The 22,781-nt window shown below is 40.0% G+C and overlaps 1 protein-coding gene across 1 annotated transcript; it reads right to left on the reverse strand.

Annotated features, from left to right (window-relative positions):
• Positions 1–2,222: 2,222 nt before the first annotated feature.
• Positions 2,223–22,554, reverse strand: LOC145866911 (NLR family CARD domain-containing protein 3-like). The gene is made up of 10 exons (XM_082970983.1): positions 22,494–22,554; positions 19,374–19,472; positions 18,957–19,073; positions 18,602–18,686; positions 18,224–18,472; positions 16,071–17,929; positions 15,673–15,838; positions 3,853–4,040; positions 3,542–3,588; positions 2,223–3,134 (listed from the first exon to the last, which is right to left on the reverse strand). Exons 2-10 carry the CDS (start codon positions 19,454–19,456, stop codon positions 2,608–2,610), a joined length of 3,321 nt encoding a protein of 1,106 aa, XP_082827109.1. The 5' UTR covers positions 19,457–19,472; positions 22,494–22,554; the 3' UTR covers positions 2,223–2,607.
• Positions 22,555–22,781: the final 227 nt, after the last annotated feature.

Below are 22,781 nucleotides of genomic sequence, written 5' to 3' on the forward strand. Positions count from 1 at the left end.
AGAGAGAGAGAGCAGAGAAAGAGCAGCAGAGCAGAGAGCAGAGAGAGAGAGGCAGAGAGAGAGAGAGCAGAGAGCAGAGAAAAGAGAGAGAGCAGCAGAGCAGAGAGAGAGAGAGCAGAGAGAGAGCAGCAGAGCAGAGAGCAGAGAGAGAGAGCAGAAAGAGCAGAGAGAGAGCAGGGAGCAGGCTGAGAGAGAGCAGAGAGAGAGCAGAGAGAGAGAGCAGAAAGAGCAGAGAGAGAGCAGAGAGAGAGCAGAGAGAGCAGAGAAAAGAGAGAGAGCAGCAGAGAAAAGAGAGAGAGAGAGAGAGAGAGCAGAGAGAAGAGAGAGAGACGAGAGAGCAGAGAGAACAGAGAGCATAGAGAGCAGGAAAAGCAGAGAGTGCAGAGAGAGCAGAGAGAGAGCAGGGAGCAGGCTGAGAGAGAGCAGAGAGAGAGCAGGGAGCAGAGAGAGAGCAGAGAGTAGAGAGAGAGCAGAGAGAGCAGAGAGAGCAGAGATAGTAACCCTGCATCACAACACCCTGTTGCTATAGTAACCCTGCATCACAACACCCTGTTGCTATAGTAACCCTGCATCACAACACCCTGTTGCTATAGTGACCCTGCATCACAACACTCTGTTGCTATAGTAACCCTGCATCACAACACCCTGTTGCTATAGTAACCCTGCATCACAACACCCTGTTGCTATAGTAACCCTGCATCACAACACTCTGTTGCTATAGTAACCCTGCATCACAACACTCTGTTGCTATAGTGACCCTGCATCACAACACCCTGTTACTATAGTAACCCTGCATCACAACACCCTGTTGCTATAGTAACCCTGCATCACAACACCCTGTTGCTATAGTGACCCTGCATCACAACACTCTGTTGCTATAGTAACCCTGCATCACAACACCCTGTTGCTATAGTAACCCTGCATCACAACACCCTGTTGCTATAGTAACCCTGCATCACAACACTCTGTTGCTATAGTAACCCTGCATCACAACACTCTGTTGCTATAGTGACCCTGCATCACAACACTCTGTTGCTATAGTGACCCTGCATCACAACACTCTGTTGCTATAGTGACCCTGCATCACAACACTCTGTTGCTATAGTGACCCTGCATCACAACACTCTGTTGCTATAGTGACCCTGCATCACAACACTCTGTTGTTATAGTAACCCTGCATCACAACACTCTGTTGTTATAGTAACCCTGCATCACAACACTCTGTTGTAAATATTTAATTGTATTGTATTTCAGTTCATATTTGTTTCATGTAACCAGTCGCAGGTTAACGTCAACCTGACAGAGACGATGTAAAATCAATAACTAAACTGTTCTCACAATTAACATGCTTTTTCTTGTTTCAAGTATGTTTTATTATGAAAAGTACAATATAACCATGTATACTTGTACAACTATGGAGCGTATGTCCACATATAATTGTACAATTTGTTTTTCCAACATAAAAGACAAGAAATGATCACATTGGTATTTTAACGGTGTTATTGTAAGAGTTTAAATGTTTAAACAGAGGATACATCTAAAACAGGATAAAACAAGTGCGGTATGTTGTGAGAATGTTACTTTAACGTCGACTCATAACGTCACACTATAACTTCATGGGAGTCTTGTGGAAAGACTAACGGTGTTATTGTAAGAGGTCATGGGTCAAGGTCCTCACAATTATAGGAAGATGCGCATGTGTGTGTGTGTGTGAGAGTGTGTCCTGTGTGTGTATGTGTGTGTGTGTGTGTGTGTGTGTCCAGTGTGTGTGTCCAGTGTGTGTGTGTGTGTCCAGTGTGTGTGAGTCCAGTGTGTGTGTGTGTGTGTGTGTGTGTGTTTGTTTGTCTAGTGTGTGTGTGTGTGTGTGTTTGTCCAGTGTGTGTGTGTGTGTGTGTGTGTGTGTGTTTGTGTGTGTCCAGTGTGTGTGTGTGTGTGTGTGTGTGTGTTTGTGTGTGTCCAGTGTGTGTGTTTGTCCAGTGTGTGTGTGTGTGTGTGTGTGTGTGTGTGTGTGTGTCCAGTGTGTGTGTGTGTGTGTGTGTGTCCAGTGTGTGTGTGTGTGTGTCCAGTGTGTGTGTGTGTGTGTCCAGTGTGTGTGTGTGTGTGTCCAGTGTGTGTGTGTGTGTGTCCAGTGTGTGTGTGTGTGTGTGTCCAGTGTGTGTGTGTGTGTCAGGTGTGTGTGTGTGTCCAGTGTGTGTGTGTGTGTGAGTCCAGTGTGTGTGTGTGAGTCCAGTGTGTGTGTGTGAGTCCAGTGTGTGTGTGTGAGTCCAGTGTGTGTGTGTGAGTCCAGTGTGTGTGTGTGTGTGTCCAGTGTGTGTGTGTGTGTGTCCAGTGTGTGTGTGTGTGTGCCCAGTGTGTGTGTGTTCAGTGTGTGTGTGTTGAGTGTGTGTGTGTGTTCAGTGTGTGTTCAGTGTGTGTGTGTGTGTGTGTGTCCAGTGTGTGTGTGTGTGTGTTCAGTGTGTGTGTGTGTGTGTGTTCAGTGTGTGTTCAGTGTGTGTGTGTGTGTGTGTGTTCAGTGTGTGTGTGTGTGTGTGTGTGTGTTCAGTGTGTGTGTGTGTGTGTGTGTGTGTGTGTGTCCAGTGTGTGTGTGTGTGTGTGTGTGTCCAGTTATTATTTCAGGGACACTGAGTCGCCAACATAATAAACCCTAAACCCTGGATAGAGGGGCTCAGTGAATGTGGAGGTGAATGTGATCAGGTGGGTCAGTGTGTCAGAGGAGGCTCTATAGAAGGACAGAGTGCCGGCTGACCAGTCCAGATACACTCCTACTCTGTGGGAGCTGGAGGAGGGGACGTCTATGGTAGTGGGATTATTATTGTGCCTTGCTCTGTAACTGTTGTCAGAGCAGAACAGAATCCAGGACTTGTCATTCCATCCTAGCCTACAGTCATCACCCCTTCCTCTCCTACTGATTCCTTTATATGTCACTCCTATATCAGCCCCCCCACTCCACTCTACCTCCCAGTAACAGCGCCCAGTCAGACCCTCTCTACACAGCACCTGTCCCCAGTCCTCAAATCTCTCTGGGTGATCAGGATACGGCTGCTTCTCTCTCCTCCATGTCACATTTCTGTTCTCCTCAGACAGAGAGAGGAGTCTGTTTACTGTGTTTAGGTCCAGTGTGAGATCACAGACATCTGATGGATGAAACCAGACACAATATTAGAAATCATCATCATTCACATTAGAATGTTAACTCACTTTTCACTAATTCATTTAATGTAGATGTTTCTAGGTATCAAAATGAGAAGTTAAGGTCACTTGAGACTTGTTGAATGATCATATCTTATACTGTGGTAATATAAAACACACTTATTCACAATAATCACACACACACACACACACACACACAGACACACACACACACACACAGACACAGACGTTGTCAAATCAACTCTATGTAAACTTTGGTGTCCCTGATTTCTGCTTCTGTAGAACTACAGATGATATTTAACATGACCAAGTCAGTAATGATGGTGGTCTTTGACTTAACTTGCATTAAGACTTATTCTTAGTCATTTTCTTCACAGCAGTCAACACTCACATTTTCTAAGCCCAGGTTTCATTGTGTTCTCTCCACCATGTTCCACACTGTAGCGGTAAGCAGAAAAACAAACAGTCATTGAGGGATAGACACACACACACACACACACACACACACACACACACACCACACACACACACACACACACACACACACACACACACACACACACACACACACACACACACACACACACACACACACACACACAGCATATAACTTTGTCCAAGTGGTGGTCAGAATGTTTGTCTTAACTAGCCTGAAAAGTCAAACATGTCTGATATGAACATTGACGTAAACCCTCCACATACTTGAGTTTCTCCAGTCTGCAGTGTGGATCCTCCAGTCCAGCAGAGAGCAGTCTGACTCCTAAATCTCCTGGGTGATTGTAGCTCAGGTCCAGCTCTCTCAGGTGTGAGGGGTTTGACCTCAGAGCTGAGACCAGAGAAGCACAGCCTTCCTCTGTGACTAGACAGCCTGACAGCCTGCAAAGAGTCAAATCATATTAAAATCACACTGCTATTCTTTGATGGTGAAAATAGTGGCAGTATATTTCTTCAACATATTCAGATATATCAGTGTCCTGAAACCTGCGATATCTACTCATAAATTAATGTATCATATTATAAATTACAAATTATCAAAGTTTTGCCTGCAGATAGAAACATGTATAGTACAAATATTTGAGTTGACTGACCAGACCAGTTTAAAAGCAGTATCAGTCAAAAGACAGACAGTGAGGTATCAGATTTAGATTGTATTGAGTATACAGTCCACACCATATCTATTTTGACATTGACGCATTTGCAGTTTGTTTTGGTTGTGTTTTGCCAAATAGAAACTGAATGGTGGATAATGACTGGATTAATTTTCTGTCTAAGTGAGTAGATAACATGTTTCTAAACACTACTAAATGAATCCTGATGATTCCATGAATAAGAAAAATCATGAATGAATCATGAATAATTATGAATGAGAAAGTTACAGAGGCTACAACAAAACATGCTAACCTCTCACCATTACCAATAACAGAGGCTACAACAAAACATGCTAACCTCTCACCATTACCAATAACAGAGGCTACAACAAAACATGCTAACCTCTCACCATTACCAATAACAGAGGCTACAACAAAACATGCTAACCTCTCACCATTAGCAATAACAGAGGCTACAACAAAACATGCTAACCTCTCACCATTACTAATAACAGAGGCTACAACAAAACATGCTAACCTCTCACCATTACCAATAACAGAGACTACAACAAAACATGCTAACCTCTCACCATTACCAATAACAGGGGATACAACAAAACACGCTAACCTCTCACCATTACCAATAACAGAGGATACAACAAAACATGCTAACCTCTCACCATTACCAATAACAGAGGCTACAACAAACATGCTAACCTCTCACCATTACCAATAACAGAGACTACAACAAAACACTTGTTGACCAACTACAGGAATACTGACCTCAGAGTCTCCAGTTTACAGTGGGGATCCCCCAGTCCAGCAGAGAGCAGCTTCACTCCTGAATCCTTCAGGTCATTGTTACTCAGGTCCAGCTCTCTCAGGTGTGAGGGGTTTGACCTCAGAGCTGAGACCAGAGAAGCACAGCCTTCCTCTCTGACTCCACAGCCTGATAGCCTGCAAAGAGTCAAATCATATTAAAATCACACTGCTATTCTCTGGTGGTGAAAATAGTTGCAGTATATTTCTTCAACATATTCAGACATATCAGTCATGAAACCTTCCATATCTATTCATAAATTGATGTATCATATTACAAATGACAAATTATCAAAGTTTTGCCTGCAGATAGAAACATGTATAATACAAATATTTGAGTAAACTGACCAGACCAGTTTAAAAGCAGTATCAGTCAAAAGACAGACAGTGAGGTATCAGATTTAGATTGAATTGAGCATACAGTCCACACCATATCTATTTTGACAGTGAAGTTAACATTTTAAATGTGGCTCTAAACTCCAACATTTTGGATTTCAGATCAAATGTTTCATATGAGGTGACAGTATATAATGTCACCTTTTATTTGAGGATATTTTCATACATATCTGTTTCACCATTTATAAAAATAAAAGCACTTTATGTATCTAGTCCCCCTATTTGAATAAGTCATAAGTATTCTGACCAATTAACTCATAGTGTATTAAAATAGTCCAAATTTTAGTATTTGGTCCCATATTCTTTGACTGCAATGACTACATCAAGCCTGACACTGCCATGATCGAGAAAGATCATGAATAATAATGAGTGAGAGAGTTACAGAGGCTACAACAAAACATGCTAACCTCTCACCATTACCAATAACAGAGGCTACAACAAAACATGCTAACCTCTCACCATTACCAATGACAGAGGATACAACAAAACATGCTAACCTCTCACCATTACCAATAACAGAGGCTACAACAAAACATGCTAACCTCTCACCATTACCAATAACAGAGGCTACAACAAAACATGCTAACCTCTCACCATTACCAATAACAGAGGCTACAACAAAACATGCTAACCTCTCACCATTACCAATAACAGAGGCTACAACAAAACATGCTAACCTCTCACCATTACCAATTACAGAGGATACAACAAAACATGCTAACCTCTCACCATTACCAATAACAGAGGCTACAACAAAACATGCTAACATCTCACCATTACCAATAACAGAGGTTACAACAAAACATGCTAACCTCTCACCATTACCAATAACAGAGGCTACAACAAAACATGCTAACCTCTCACCATTACCAATAACAGAGGCTACAACAAAACATGCTAACCTCTCACCATTACCAATAACAGAGGCTAAAACAAAACATGCTAACCTCTCACCATTACCAATAACAGAGGCTACAACAAAACATGCTAACCTCTCACCATTACCAATAACAGAGGAGGCTACAACAAAACATGCTAACCTCTCACCATTACCAATAACAGAGGCTACAACAAAACATGCTAACCTCTCACCATTACAAATAACAGAGGATACAACAAAACATGCTAACCTCTCACCATTACCAATAACAGAGGCTACAACAAAACATGCTAACCTCTCACCATTACCAATAACAGAGGCTACAACAAAACATGCTAACCTCTCACCATTACCAATAACAGAGAGGGGGTCTGATCTTTGTACCTCTGTAAATTTCTCATTCCTCATTATTCACGACTAATTCCTGATTATTCATAATCATGGTAGCATCCACATGAATGTAGAAGTGTTCAGAAACATCTTCTATTCTTACTGACAATACAAGTGAAGTGACTCCAAAATGACAGGACATTATTCACCATTCAGTTTCTATTAGAAAAAACAGAATCCAAAACACAACCAAGACAAACTGAAAAATGAATTCAACAAGTTAGTAGAATCACAAGCTTGATGTAATCATTGCAGGCATGGAACATGGGACAAAACATTCAACTTTTGACTAAATACATTTGTCCAAATAATTAATAATTTTTCAAATGTAAATATTGACTGATTGCTTCAACTTCATGTGATTGTCAATAAAAGCCTTTGACACTTATGAAATGCTTGTAATTATACTTCAGTATTCCATAGTAACATCTGACAAAAATATCTAAAGACACTGAAGCAGCAAACTTTGTGGAAATTAATATTTGTGTCATTCTCAAAACTTTTGGCCACGACTGTATATGTATAAATACCTTTAAATAAAAAGTGACATTCTGTACTGTCACCTAATATGAAACATTCTATCTCAAATCCAAAATGCTGGAGCATAGCACCACATTCAAAACTGTAAGCTTCACTGTCCAAACACATATGGTGTGGACTATGTGTGCCTGGTAAACACATGTGGATCTGGTGAACAGTTATCACTTGTTGACCAACTACAGAAATACTGACCTCAGAGTCTCCAGTTTACAGTGTGGATCCTCCAGTCCAGCAGAGAGCAGCTTCACTCCTGAATCCTTCAGGTCATTGTTACTCAGGTCCAGCTCTCTCAGGTGTGAGGGGTTTGAACTGAGAACTGAGGCCAACACTTTACAGGATGTGTATGTGAGTTTACAGCCAGTGAATCTGCCAACAAAGAAGAAATACAATGACAGACAGGTTGTATTAAAATGATACGCTTAGCTTTCTCTGCTTACACTGTTACCCGTTTACAAATAATGTGTTGGGTTTGAACACAGAGCTGAGACCAGAGAAGCACAGCCTTCCTCTGTGACTAGACAGCCTGACAGCCTGCAAAGAGTCAAATAATTTTAAAATCACACTGCTATTCTTTGGTGGTGAAAATAGTGGCAGTATATTTCTTCAACATATTCAGATACATCAGTGTCATGAAACCTGCCATATCTATTCATAAATTAATGTATCATATTATAAATTACAAATGATCAAAGTATTTCCTGCAGATAGAAACATGTATAGTACAAATATTTGAGTAGACTGACCAGACCAGTTTAAAAGCAGTATCAGTCAAAAGACAGACAGTGAGGTATCAGATTTAGATTGTATTGAGTATACAGTCCACACCATATCTATTTTGACATTGACGCATTTGCAGTTTGTTTTGGTTGTGTTTTGCCAAATAGAAACTGAATGGTGGATAATGACTGGATTAATCTTCTGTCTAAGTGAGTAGATAACATGTTTCTAAACACTACTAAATGAATCCTGATGATTCCATGAATAAGAAAAATCATGAATGAATCATGAATAATTATGAATGAGAAAGTTACAGAGGCTACAACAAAACATGCTAACCTCTTCCCATTACCAATAACAGAGGCTACAACAAAACATGCTAACCTCTCACCATTACCAATAACAGAGGCTAAAACAAAACATGCTAACCTCTCAACATTACCAATAACAGAGGCTACAACAAAACATGATCACCTCTCACCATTACCAATAACAGAGGATACAACAAAACATGCTAACCTCTCACTATTACCAATAACAGAGGCTACAACAAAACATGCTAACCTCTCACCGTTACCAATAACAGAGGCTACAACAAAACATGCTAACCTCTCACCATTACCAATAACAGAGGCTACAACAAAACATGCTAACCTCTCACCATTACCAATAACAGAGGCTACAACAAAACATGCTAACCTCTCACCATTACAAATAACAGAGGCTACAACAAAACATGCTAACCTCTCACCATTACCAATAACAGAGGATACAACAAAACATGCTAACCTCTCACCATTACCAATAACAGAGGCTACAACAAAACATGCTAACCTCTCACCATTACCAATAACAGAGACTACAACAAAACATGCTAACCTCTCACCATTACCAATAACAGAGGCTACAACAAAACATGCTAACCTCTCACCATTACCAATAACAGAGGCTACAACACAACATGCTAACCTCTCACCATTACCAATAACAGAGGCTACAACACAACATGCTAACCTCTCACCATTACCAATAACAGAGACTACAACAAAACATGCTAACCTCTCACCATTACCAATAACAGAGGATACAACAAAACATGCTAACCTCTCACCATTACCAATAACAGGATACAACAAAACATGCTAACCTCTCACCATTACCAATAACAGAGACTACAACAAAACATTCTAACCTCTCACCATTACCAATAACAGAGGCTACAACAAAACATGCTAACCTCTCACCATTACCAATAACATAGGCTACAACACAACATGCTAACCTCTCACCATTACCAATAACAGAGGCTACAACAAAACATGCTAACCTCTCACCATTACCAATAACAGAGGCTACAACAAAACATGCTAACCTCTCACCATTAAAAATAACAGAGACTACAACAAAACATGCTAACCTCTCACCATTACCAATAACAGAGACTGCAACGAAACACTTGTTGACCAACTACAGGAATACTGACCTCAGAGTCTCCAGTCTGCAGTGTGGATCCTCCAGTCCAGCAGAGAGCAGCTCCACTCCTGAATCCTTCAGGTCATTGTTACTCAGGTCCAGCTCTCTCAGGTGTGAGTGGTTTGATCTGAGAACTGAGGCCAACACTTTACAGGATGTGTCTGTGAGTTTACAGCCAGTGAGTCTGCCAACACAGAAGAAATACAATGACTGACAGGTTGTATTAAAATGATACGCTTAGCTTTCTCTGTTTACACTGTTACCCGTTTACAAATAATGTTTTGGGTTTGACCTCAGAGCTGAGACCAGAGAAGCACAGCCTTCCTCTGTGACTAGACAGCCTGACAGCCTGCAAAGAGTCAAATCATATTAAAATCACACTGCTATGCTTTGGTGGTGAAAATAGTGGCAGTATATTTTTTCAACATATTTAGATATATCAGTCATGAAACCTGCCATATCTATTCATAAATTAATGTATCATATTATAAATTAAAAATGATCAAAGTATTTCCTGCAGATAGAAACATGTATAGTACAAATATTTGAGTAGACTGACCAGACCAGTTTAAAAGCAGTATCAGTCAAAAGACAGACAGTGAGGTATCAGATTTAGATTGTATTGAGTATACAGTCCACACCATATCTATTTTGACATTGACGCATTTGCAGTTTGTTTTGGTTGTGTTTTGCCAAATAGAAACTGAATGGTGGATGATGACTGGATTAATCTTCTGTCTAAGTGAGTAGATAACATGTTTCTAAACACTACTAAATGAATCCTGATGATTCCATGAATAAGAAAAATCATGAATGAATCATGAATAATTATGAATGAGAAAGTTACAGAGGCTACAACAAAACATGCTAACCTCTTCCCATTACCAATAACAGAGGCTACAACAAAACATGCTAACCTCTCACCATTACCAATAACAGAGGCTAAAACAAAACATGCTAACCTCTCAACATTACCAATAACAGAGGCTACAACAAAACATGATCACCTCTCACCATTACCAATAACAGAGGATACAACAAAACATGCTAACCTCTCACTATTACCAATAACAGAGGCTACAACAAAACATGCTAACCTCTCACCGTTACCAATAACAGAGGCTACAACAAAACATGCTAACCTCTCACCATTACCAATAACAGAGGCTACAACAAAACATGCTAACCTCTCACCATTACCAATAACAGAGGCTACAACAAAACATGCTAACCTCTCACCATTACAAATAACAGAGGCTACAACAAAACATGCTAACCTCTCACCATTACCAATAACAGAGGATACAACAAAACATGCTAACCTCTCACCATTACCAATAACAGAGGCTACAACAAAACATGCTAACCTCTCACCATTACCAATAACAGAGACTACAACAAAACATGCTAACCTCTCACCATTACCAATAACAGAGGCTACAACAAAACATGCTAACCTCTCACCATTACCAATAACAGAGGCTACAACACAACATGCTAACCTCTCACCATTACCAATAACAGAGGCTACAACACAACATGCTAACCTCTCACCATTACCAATAACAGAGACTACAACAAAACATGCTAACCTCTCACCATTACCAATAACAGAGGATACAACAAAACATGCTAACCTCTCACCATTACCAATAACAGGATAAAACAAAACATGCTAACCTCTCACCATTACCAATAACAGAGACTACAACAAAACATTCTAACCTCTCACCATTACCAATAACAGAGGCTACAACAAAACATGCTAACCTCTCACCATTACCAATAACATAGGCTACAACACAACATGCTAACCTCTCACCATTACCAATAACAGAGGCTACAACAAAACATGCTAACCTCTCACCATTACCAATAACAGAGGCTACAACAAAACATGCTAACCTCTCACCATTACCAATAACAGAGACTACAACAAAACATGCTAACCTCTCACCATTACCAATAACAGAGACTGCAACGAAACACTTGTTGACCAACTACAGGAATACTGACCTCAGAGTCTCCAGTCTGCAGTGTGGATCCTCCAGTCCAGCAGAGAGCAGCTCCACTCCTGAATCCTTCAGGTCATTGTTACTCAGGTCCAGCTCTCTCAGGTGTGAGTGGTTTGATCTGAGAACTGAGGCCAACACTTTACAGGATGTGTCTGTGAGTTTACAGCCAGTGAGTCTGCCAACACAGAAGAAATACAATGACTGACAGGTTGTATTAAAAAGTTACGCTTAGCTTTCTCTGTTTACGCTGTTACCCCTTTACAAATAATGTGTTGGGTTTGACCACAGAGCTGAGACCAGAGAAGCACAGCCTTCCTCTGTGACTAGACAGCCTGACAGCCTGCAAAGAGTCAAATCATATTAAAATCACACTGCTATTCCTTGGTGGTGAAAATAGTGGCAGTATATTTCTTCAACATATTCAGATATATCAGTCATGAAACCTGCGATATCTATTCATAAATTAATGTATCATATTATAAATGACAAATTATCAAAGTTTTGCCTGCAGATAGAAACATGTATAGTACAAATATTTGAGTAGACTGACCAGACCAGTTTAAAAGCAGTATCAGTCAAAAGACAGACTTTGAGGTATCAGATTTAGATTGTATTGAGTATACAGTCCACACCATACCTATTTTGACAGTGAAGATAACATTTTAAATGTGGCTCTAAACTCCAACATTTTGGATTTCAGATCAAATGTTTCATATGAGGTGACAGTATATAATGTCAACTTTTATTTGAGGATATTTTCATACATATCTGTTCCACCATTTAGAAAAATATAAGCACTTTATGTATTTAGTCCCCCTATTAGAAGACGTCATAAGTATTCTGACCAGTTCACTATTATATTAAAGTAGTCAAAAGTTTAGTATTTGCTCCCAAACTCGTTTGATGCATTCGCAGTGTGTTTTGTCCAAAAGTAACTGAATGGTGGATGATGACTGGATTAATCTTCTGTCTAAGTGAGTAGATAACATGTTTTTAAACACTACTAAATTAATCCTGATGATTCCATGAATAAGAAAAATCATGAATGAATCATGAATAATTATGAATGAGAAAGTTACAGAGGCTACAACAAAACATGCTAACCTTTTCCCATTACCAATAACAGAGGCTACAACAAAACATGCTAACCTCTCACCATTACCAATAACAGAGGATACAACAAAACATGCTAACCTCTCACCATTACCAATAACAGAGGCTGCAACAAAACATGCTAACCTCTCACCATTACCAATAACAGAGGCTACAACAAAACATGCTAACCTCTCACCATTACCAATAACAGAGGCTAAAACAAAACATGCTAACCTCTCACCATTACCAATAACAGAGGCTACAACAAAACATGCTAACCTCTCACCATTACCAATAACAGAGACTACAACAAAACATGCTAACCTCTCACCATTACCAATTACAGAGGCTACAACAAAACATGCTAACCTCTCACCATTACCAATAACAGAGGCTACAACAAAACATGATCACCTCTCACCATTACCAATAACAGAGGATACAACAAAACATGCTAACCTCTCACTATTACCAATAACAGAGGCTACAACAAAACATGCTAACCTCTCACCGTTACCAATAACAGAGGCTACAACAAAACATGCTAACCTCTCACCATTACCAATAACAGAGGCTACAACAAAACATGCTAACCTCTCACCATTACCAATAACAGAGGCTACAACAAAACATGCTAACCTCTCACCATTACAAATAACAGAGGCTACAACAAAACATGCTAACCTCTCACCATTACCAATAACAGAGGATACAACAAAACATGCTAACCTCTCACCATTACCAATAACAGAGGCTACAACAAAACATGCTAACCTTTTCCCATTACCAATAACAGAGGCTACAACAAAACATGCTAACCTCTCACCATTACCAATAACAGAGGATACAACAAAACATGCTAACCTCTCACCATTACCAATAACAGAGGCTGCAACAAAACATGCTAACCTCTCACCATTACCAATAACAGAGGCTACAACAAAACATGCTAACCTCTCACCATTACCAATAACAGAGGCTACAACAAAACATGCTAACCTCTCACCATTACCAATAACAGAGGATACAACAAAACATACTAACCTCTCACCATTACCAATAACAGAGGCTACAACAAAACATGCTAACCTCTCACCATTACCAATAACAGAGACTACAACAAAACATGCTAACCTCTCACCATTACCACTAACAGAGGCTACAACAAAACACGCTAACCTCTCACCTTTACCAATAACAGAGGCTACAACAAAACACGCTAACCTCTCACCATTACCAATAACAGAGGATACAACAAAACATGCTAACCTCTCACCATTACCAATAACAGAGGCTACAACAAAACATGCTAACCTCTCACCATTACCAATAACAGAGGCTACAACAAAACATGCTAACCTCTCACCATTACCAATAACAGAGGCTACAACAAAACATGCTAACCTCTCACCATTACCAATAACAGAGGCTACAACAAAACATGCTAACCTCTCACCATTACCAATAACAGAGACTACAACGAAACACTTGTTGACCAACTACAGGAATACTGACCTCAGAGTCTCCAGTCTACAGTGTGGATCCTCCAGTCCAGCAGAGAGCAGCTTCACTCCTGAATCCTTCAGGTCATTGTTACTCAGGTCCAGCTCTCTCAGGTGTGAGTGGTTTGAACTGAGAACTGAGGCCAACACTTTACAGGATGTGTCTGTGAGTTTACAGCCAGTGAGTCTGCCAACACAGAAGAAATACAATGGCAGACAGGTTGTATTAAAAAGTTACGCTTAGCTTCCCTGTTTACGCTGTTACACGTTTACAAATAATGTGTTGGGTTTGACCACCGAGCTGAGACCAGAGAAGCACAGCCTTCCTCTGTGACTAGACAGCCTGACAGCCTGCAAAGAGTCAAATCATATTAAAATCACACTGCTATGCTTTGGTGGTGAAAATAGTGGCAGTATATTTCTTCAACATATTCAGATATATCAGTCATGAAACCTGCGATATCTATTCATAAATTAATGTATCATATTATAAATGACAAATTATCAAAGTTTTGCCTGCAGATAGAAACATGTATAGTACAAATATTTTAGTAGACTGACCAGACCAGTTTAAAAGCAGTATCATTCAAAAGACAGACAGTGAGGTATCAGATTTAGATTGTATTGAGTATACAGTCCACACCATACCTATTTTGACAGTGAAGATAACATTTTAAATGTGGCTCTAAACTCCAACATTTTGGATTTCAGATCAAATGTTTCATATGAGGTGACAGTATATAATGTCAACTTTTATTTGAGGATATTTTCATACATATCTGTTCCACCATTTAGAAAAATATAAGCACTTTATGTATTTAGTCCCCCTATTAGAAGACGTCATAAGTATTCTGACCAGTTCACTATTATATTAAAGTAGTCAAAAGTTTAGTATTTGCTCCCAAACTCGTTTGATGCATTCGCAGTGTGTTTTGCCCAAAAGTAACTGAATGGTGGATGATGACTGGATTAATCTTCTGTCTAAGTTAGTAGATAACATGTTTCTAAACACTACTAAATTAATCCTGATGATTCCATGAATAAGAAAAATCATGAATGAATCATGAATAATTATGAATGAGAAAGTTACAGAGGCTACAACAAAACATGCTAACCTCTCACCATTACCAATAACAGAGGCTACAACAAAACATGCTAACCTCTCACCATTACCAATAACAGAGGATACAACAAAACATGCTAACCTCTCACCATTACCAATAACAGAGGCTACAACAAAACATGCTAACCTCTCACCATTACCAATAACAGAGGCTACAACAAAACATGCTAATCTCTCACCATTACCAATAACAGAGGCTACAATAAAACATGCTAACCTCTCACCATTACCAATAACAGAGGCCACAACAAAACATGCTAACCTCTCACCATTAACCTCAAATAAAAGGTGACATTCTGTACTGTCACCTAATATGAAACATTCTATCTCAAATCCAAAATGCTGGAGCATAGCACCAAATTTAAAATGTGAGCTTCACTGTTCAAACATATATGGAGTGGACTATGTGTGTCTGGTAAACACATGTGGATCTGGTGAACAGTTATCACTTGTTGACCAACTACAGGAATACTGACCTCAGAGTCTCCAGTCTGCAGTGTGGATCCTCCAGTCCAGCAGAGAGCAGCTCCACTCCTGAATCCTTCAGGTCATTGTTACTCAGGTCCAGCTCTCTCAGGTGTGAGGGGTTTGACTTCAGAGCTGAGACCAGAGAAGCACAGCCTTCCTCTGTGACTCCACAGCCTGACAGCCTGCAACGAGATCATCATGACTTCACAAACACACTGTTAATTTAACACCAGTAGTGTAGAAGGACAACGGTAGATGCATTTGGTTTATATTCCCAAACAACACATAGATTCATCTTCCATCAATGCATTTATTGAATATGTTTTTCAATATACATATTATAATACATATTTCTCTCTAAACATAATATTTCTTCCTGATGAATACTTCTTATATGTCATTTTATTTACTCACAGAGCAGCTCTGGAGGCTTTGACCACTGGCAGCAGCCTCAGAAGACCTTCCTCTGATCTGGAGTATTTCTTCAGGTCAAACACATCCAGCTCCTTTTCTGAAGTCAGCAACATAAAGACCAGAGCTGACCACTGTGCAGGTGACAGGTTGGGTTTTGAGAGACTTCCTGATCTCAGGAAGCTTTGGATCTCCTCCACTAGAGAATGGTCATTCAGTTCATTCAGACAGTGGAACAGATTGATGCTCCTCTCTGGAGAGGGATTCTCCCTGATCTTCTCCTTGATGTACTTGACTGTTTCTTCATTGCTCTGTGAGCTGCTTCTTGTCTTTGTCAGTAGACCTCGTAAGTGCTTCTGATTGGACTCCAGTGAGAGGCCCAGAAGGAAGCGGAGGAACAGGTCCAGGTTTCCTGTCTCACTTCGTAAGGCTTTATCCACAGCACTCTTGTAGACAGTAACTTCAGACTTGTCTCTGTACAGCAAAGAAAATATACTGTACTTTATTTGCTGTTTGTCCATGAGATTCTCATTGTTGTTGATGAATGAGAAGAACACATACACAGCAGCCAGAAACTCCTGAATGCTCAGATGAACAAAGCAGTACACCTTGTCTTGGTACAGAACACATTCCTCTTTAAAGATCTGTGTGCACAATCCTGAGTACACAGAGGCTTCATTGACATCAATGCCAGCCTCTTTCAGGTCTTCTTCATAGAAAATCAGATTGCCATTCAGAAGCTGCTGAAAAGCCAGTTTTCCCAGTGACAGAATACTCTTTTTATTCCAGTGTGGACCTGTCTCTTCTTTCCCAAGATACTTTTCATTCTTCTGTTTGGTATGAAACACCACAAGGTGTGTGTACATCTCAGTCAGAGTCTTGGGCATCTCTTCTGTCTTATGTTTCAGCATGTGTTCAAGGACTGTTGCAGAAATCCAACAGAAGACTGGAATGTGGCACATGATGTGGAGGCTCCTTGATGTCTTTATGTGTGAGATGATTCTGCTGGCCAGGTCCTCATCACTGAATCTCTTCCTGAAGTACTCCTCCTTCTGTGGGTCATTGAACCCTCGTACCTCTGTCACCTGGTCAACACACCCTGAAGGGATCTTATTGGCTGCTGCAGGTCGGGTAGTTATCCAGAGGAGAGCAGAGGGAAGCAGATTTCCCTTGATGAGATTTGTCAGCAGAACATCCACTGAGGTTGACTCTGTGACGTCACAACAGATCTTGTTCTTCTGGAAGTCTAGGGGCAGTCGGCACTCATCCAGACCATCAAAGATGAACAGAACTTTGTACTTGTCGTAGTTGGAGATTCTTGATTGTTTGATTTCCATTGAGAAGTGATAGAGAAGTTCAATCAAAGTGTGTTTGTCCCCTTTCATCAAATTCAGCTCGCGAAAAGGGAATGAAAATACAAATTGGACATCCTGATTTGCTTTTCCTTCAGCCCAGTCCAGAATGAACTTCTGCACAGAGACTGTTTTTCCAATGCCAGCGACTCCCTTTGTCAGCACAGTTCTGATACGTTTGTCTTGTCCGGTTAAGGGTTTGAAGATGTCGTTACATTTGATTGCAGTCTCTGGTCTTGCTTGTTTCCTGGTTGTTGTCTCAATCTGTCTCAGCTCATGTTCATTATTGACCTCTCCTGTTCCTCCCTCTGTGATGTAGAGCTCTGTGTAGATCTGATTGAGAAGTGTTGGGTTTCCTTGTTTAGCGATCCCCTCAAATACACATTGAAACTTCTTCTTTAGATTAGATTTGAGTTCACGTTGGCAAATCACAGCAGGATCATCTGAATGAAGAAATAACACAGAGGATATTAATATTACATCTGTTTTAATGCCTACAGTATTGTAGGACTGTTATAAAGTTTAAATTATAATCATTTATACTCTTAACTGGCTGTATAAATGTTTTCATAATGCATTACAGACTGGTGTGACTGATTATATTATTATTGGTATTATTGATGGTATTATTAATGTTGTCTCTCTCTGTCACTCTCTCTAAATTAATCAACACAACACATCCCTTCTGCTACTTAATGAGGTCACTAGGTGTTGTGTTAAGGCTGCTACAATATCATTGAGTTACACAGCTACTTTAGCTGTACTTTAGCCACAGCTTTTAAATGTTATAAAACAGCATTCAACATGAGGCAGGCAGATCTTACATTTCTCCAGTGTGTCAGCAAGCTCCTTCTGGTTCATTTTCCTCAGGACGTGCAGTGTGATCTTGAGAGCCCCCTCTCTGGCACTGCTCTCCTGCTTCTCATCTTCAGCATCCACCACTTCCTCATCCTGCTTCTGACTCTCAAAGCCTTGTGGGAGTTCTGGACTAAGAATCCTCTTGAACATTTTCAGCTCGTTCTTCACAAATGTCATAATTTTCTCTTCAAGCAACTAAAATAAATCAAGTAAATAAGTTAAGCAAGAGAAGAAATGCTTTCTCATTAACACAATAATGAATAATTGACAGATCAACTTTACTTGAGGAAAACAAAAACAAATGTTCATAACAGGACCACATACTCTGAATATAGAGTCCAGGTCTGTTTGATGACTCTGGGAAGACTGACCACTGAGAATCTCTGACTCTGATCTCTCCTGTTGGTTTCTGTGGACAAAACATGAGATTACAGTACACACACACACACACACACACACACACACACACACACACACACACACACACACACACACACACACACACACACACACACACACACACACACACACACACACTGTTTTAGGACTATGAAAATGGACTAAAGGATTAGCCTATGGATTATGAAAACAACCAAAAGAAATGTGAAAATGGGAGAGGAGAAATTACTAGAGACAGTGTTGTTTAACTCACTGACCATGACCCATGAGTTCTTCTTACCTTTGTTCAGTAGAAAAGTCTCCCTCTCTAAACCATATAGGTTGAATCATAGACCAGTCACTCTTCATGGACACACAGCTGGGTACAGGGGAGGCTGGTCTCTCCTGCTTGATTGGGCTTCAACACAACAGAGACAAACATTACATCTCTCATCTACTCTGATCTCAGATGGGAAACATAAGAAGAGTTCCAAAACGTTACATATCACTTTACAGAAATGAGCTTTTATTGTTTAAAGAAATTATGTATTAATTATTACATCTCTCACAGACAAGGATTTGTTTAAAATCTATCACTTGATGGTTTCATTTCAGAGAGACAAAAATCATGTTTTTTTATGCAAAATGTTATATATCTCCCTCACTCTCAAATGTGACCGACCGGCTCAATATTGTTATCATAAAATTGTTATCTCACCTCTTAGCTTTGGTGTCATGTCCCCCAGAGAGATGCATTTTGGAGGCAGGGCCCCCCTCCTCTCTCTCCCCAGAGAGACTCATTTTAGAGCACTGACCCCTGTAAACAGAGATCCAGCATGTTGGTTGTGGTTAACACAGTGACAACTAAACAGAGATCCAGCATGTTGGTTGTGGTTAACACAGTAACAACTAAACAGAGATCCAGCATGTTGGTTGTGGTTAACACAGTAACAACTAAACAGAGATACAACATGTTGGTTGTGGTTAACACAGTGACAACTAAACAGAGATCCAGCATGTTGGTTGTGGTTAACACAGTGACAACTAAACAGAGATCCAGCATGTTGGTTGTGGTTAACACAGTTACAACTAAACAGAGATCCAGCATGTTGGTTGTGGTTAACACAGTGACAACTAAACAGAGATCCAGCATGTTGGTTGTGGTTAACACAGTTACAACTAAACAGAGATCCAGCATGTTGGTTGTGGTTAACACAGTGACAACTAAACAGAGATCCAGCATGTTGGTTGTGGTTAACACAGTGACAACTAAACAGAGATCCAGCATGTTGGTTGTGGTTAACACAGTAACAACTAAACAGAGATCCAGCATGTTGGTTAACACAGGGACAACTAAACAGAGATCCAGCATGTTGGTTGTGGTTAACACAGTAACAACTAAACAGAGATCCAACATGTTGGTTGTGGTTAACACAGTGACAACTAAACAGAGATCCAGCATGTTGGTTGTGGTTAACACAGTGACAACTAAACAGAGATCCAGCATGTTGGTTGTGGTTAACACAGTGACAACTAAACAGAGATCCAACATGTTGGTTGTGGTTAACACAGTGACAACTAAACAGAGATGCAGCATGTTGGTTGTGGTTAACACAGTAACAACTAAACAGAGATGCAGCATGTTGGTTGTGGTTAACACAGTGACAACTAAACAGAGATCCAACATGTTGGTTGTGGTTAACACAGTGACAACTAAACAGAGATCCAGCATGTTGGTTGTGGTTAACACAGTAACAACTAAACAGAGATACAACATGTTGGTTGTGGTTAACACAGTGACAACTAAACAGAGATCCAGCATGTTGGTTGTGGTTAACACAGTGACAACTAAACAGAGATCCAACATGTTGGTTGTGGTTAACACAGTGACAACTAAACAGAGATCCAGCATGTTGGTTGTGGTTAACACAGTGACAACTAAACAGAGATCCAACATGTTGGTTGTGGTTAACACAGTGACTAATTCTTGAATGTCAATTGTTCTCATTCATTTATTATCTCTTTGAGAAATATATTTTTAACAACTTTCTCTTTTACTTCACTACATTCATGAAGAAAATGATGTACTTTTTATTCCTTACATTTTCCCTGACACCCAAAAGTACTCGTTACATGTTGAATGCTTAGCAGGACAGAAAACGGTCCAATTTGAACACTTATCAAGAGAACATCCCTACTGCCTCTGATCTGGAGGACTAACTAAACAGAGAACATCCCTGGTCATCCCTACTGCCTCTGATCTGGAGGACTCACTAAACAGAGCACATCCCTGGTCATCCCTACTGCCTCTGATCTGGAGGACTCACTAAACAGAGAACATCCCTGGTCATCCCTACTGCCTCTGATCTGGAGGACTCACTAAACAGAGAACATCCCTGGTCATCCCTACTGCCTCTGATCTGGAGGACTCACTAAACAGAGAACATCCCTGGTCATTACTACTGCCTCTGATCTGGAGGACTCACTAAACAGAGAACATCCCTGGTCATCCCTTCTGCCTCTGATCTGGAGGACTCACTAAACAGAGAACATCCCTGGTCATCCCTACTGCCTCTGATCTGGAGGACTCACTAAACAGAGAACATCCCTGGTCATTACTACTGCCTCTGATCTGGAGGACTCACTAAACAGAGAACGTCCCTGGTCATCCCTACTGCCTCTGATCTGGAGGACTCACTAAACAGAGAACATCCCTGGTCATCCCCTGCCTCTGATCTGACAGACTCACTAAACACAAATGCTTCATTTTTAAATGACGTCTGAGTGTTGGAGTGTGACCCTGGTTATCCGTAAATTAAAATAACAAGAAAATTGTGCCGTCTGGTTTGCTTAATAAAAGGAATTTTAAATTATCACTACTTTACTTTTACTTTTGATGCTTAAGTATATTTTAGCAATTACATTTACTTTTGATACTTAATTATATTTGAAACCAAATACTTTGACTTTTACTGAAGAAGTATTTTACTGGGTGACTTTCACTTTTAATTGAGTCATTTTCTATTAAGGTATCTTTACTTTTACTCCAGTATGAGAATTGAGTACTTTTTCCACCACTGTTCTAACGTTCTAGAGACATATGAGCCACAGTTTCAACAGACATTTTGTAACTGCGTGGGCTACAAAGTTACTTTCAGTTTCATATAAGGAAATAAAGTAACGGTCACTGGGTGAATTCGTTTTGCATTGCCCGGCTCCCCGGGTGCGCAGAGTTTACGCATTTTAGACCATTCTATTGTTCCTTAAAATAAAACTCCACTCACCTGTAGCACCGGGCCATGCAAAACGAACTTCCCACTGTCGCAGGGCACTGAGACACAGAGTTCTAAACCCAGAAGCGTTTCTTCAAGACGTCTCTCTTACATTATTTTAGATAAACATATCATTTACTCGTAACCAAGTTTAGCTGTGTTTTTTCCTCCAGAATGTGAATTACTGTAGGACTATAATAATTGTTAACAGGCCTACAAACCCAAAAGGTTTTAATTTGATAATGTTCATTTGTATGCCTCAAATATTAAACTGTCTTAAAATATTTAATGATTAGTTGAATCAGGTGTGTAAGTGCTGGTAAGAACAAAAGGATTAAGAAACCCTGAGATAAACATAAAACCATATAATGTAAAAGCTCCTCCACCATCTTTACCAGACGTTTTACTGATAACATGTAGACCTACTGATTAGTTTCCACTTTGAAAACTGCTGTCTGTCAGCAACTCAGCTCAAGTAGCAGTTCTACTAACTAGTAATATCTCATTCCTAGTATTCATTCTCTTACTCTGTCCTTTAGAATAGATTATTGTTCAGAAATACTTACTTTATTTTTCAATAATCTCCATATAGTGTTTTCTGCTCTGTCTTCTCAAAATGGATCCTGAACAAAAGAACAACTTTACTTTCTGTTTCAATCAGCCGCCTCCCCACCCTGAAAATAAAGTGTTGTATTGGTATCTTCCACTAGATGGCAGTAAACAACTGCTGTAACTACACTTTACAACTGTGTGTTCGGTTTCATACAGGCAGTGTCCCAGTGTTGGATTGCTGATCTAGGATCAGGTCCCCCCTCTCCATGTAATCTGATTCATTATGATATAGGATCAGGTCC

Source organism: Salmo salar, unplaced genomic scaffold (genome assembly GCF_965601325.2).
Source record: "Salmo salar unplaced genomic scaffold, fSalSal1 ptg000136l, whole genome shotgun sequence".
NCBI lineage: Eukaryota > Metazoa > Chordata > Actinopteri > Salmoniformes > Salmonidae > Salmo > Salmo salar.

Excerpts from the sequence above, each read along its gene's own strand:
- LOC145866911 (XM_082970983.1), bottom strand. The coding sequence starts at position 19,456 with ATGAGTCTCTCTGGGGAGAGAGAGGAGGGGGGCCCTGCCTCCAAAATG. Across the intron at positions 19,074-19,373 it reads CATGACACCAAAGCTAAGAG|CCCAATCAAGCAGGAGAGAC; the intron begins GTGAGATAACAA and ends GTTGTGTTGAAG. Across the intron at positions 3,589-3,852 it reads TGCAGACTGGAGAAACTCAA|TGTGGAACATGGTGGAGAGA; the intron begins GTATGTGGAGGG and ends TTACCGCTACAG.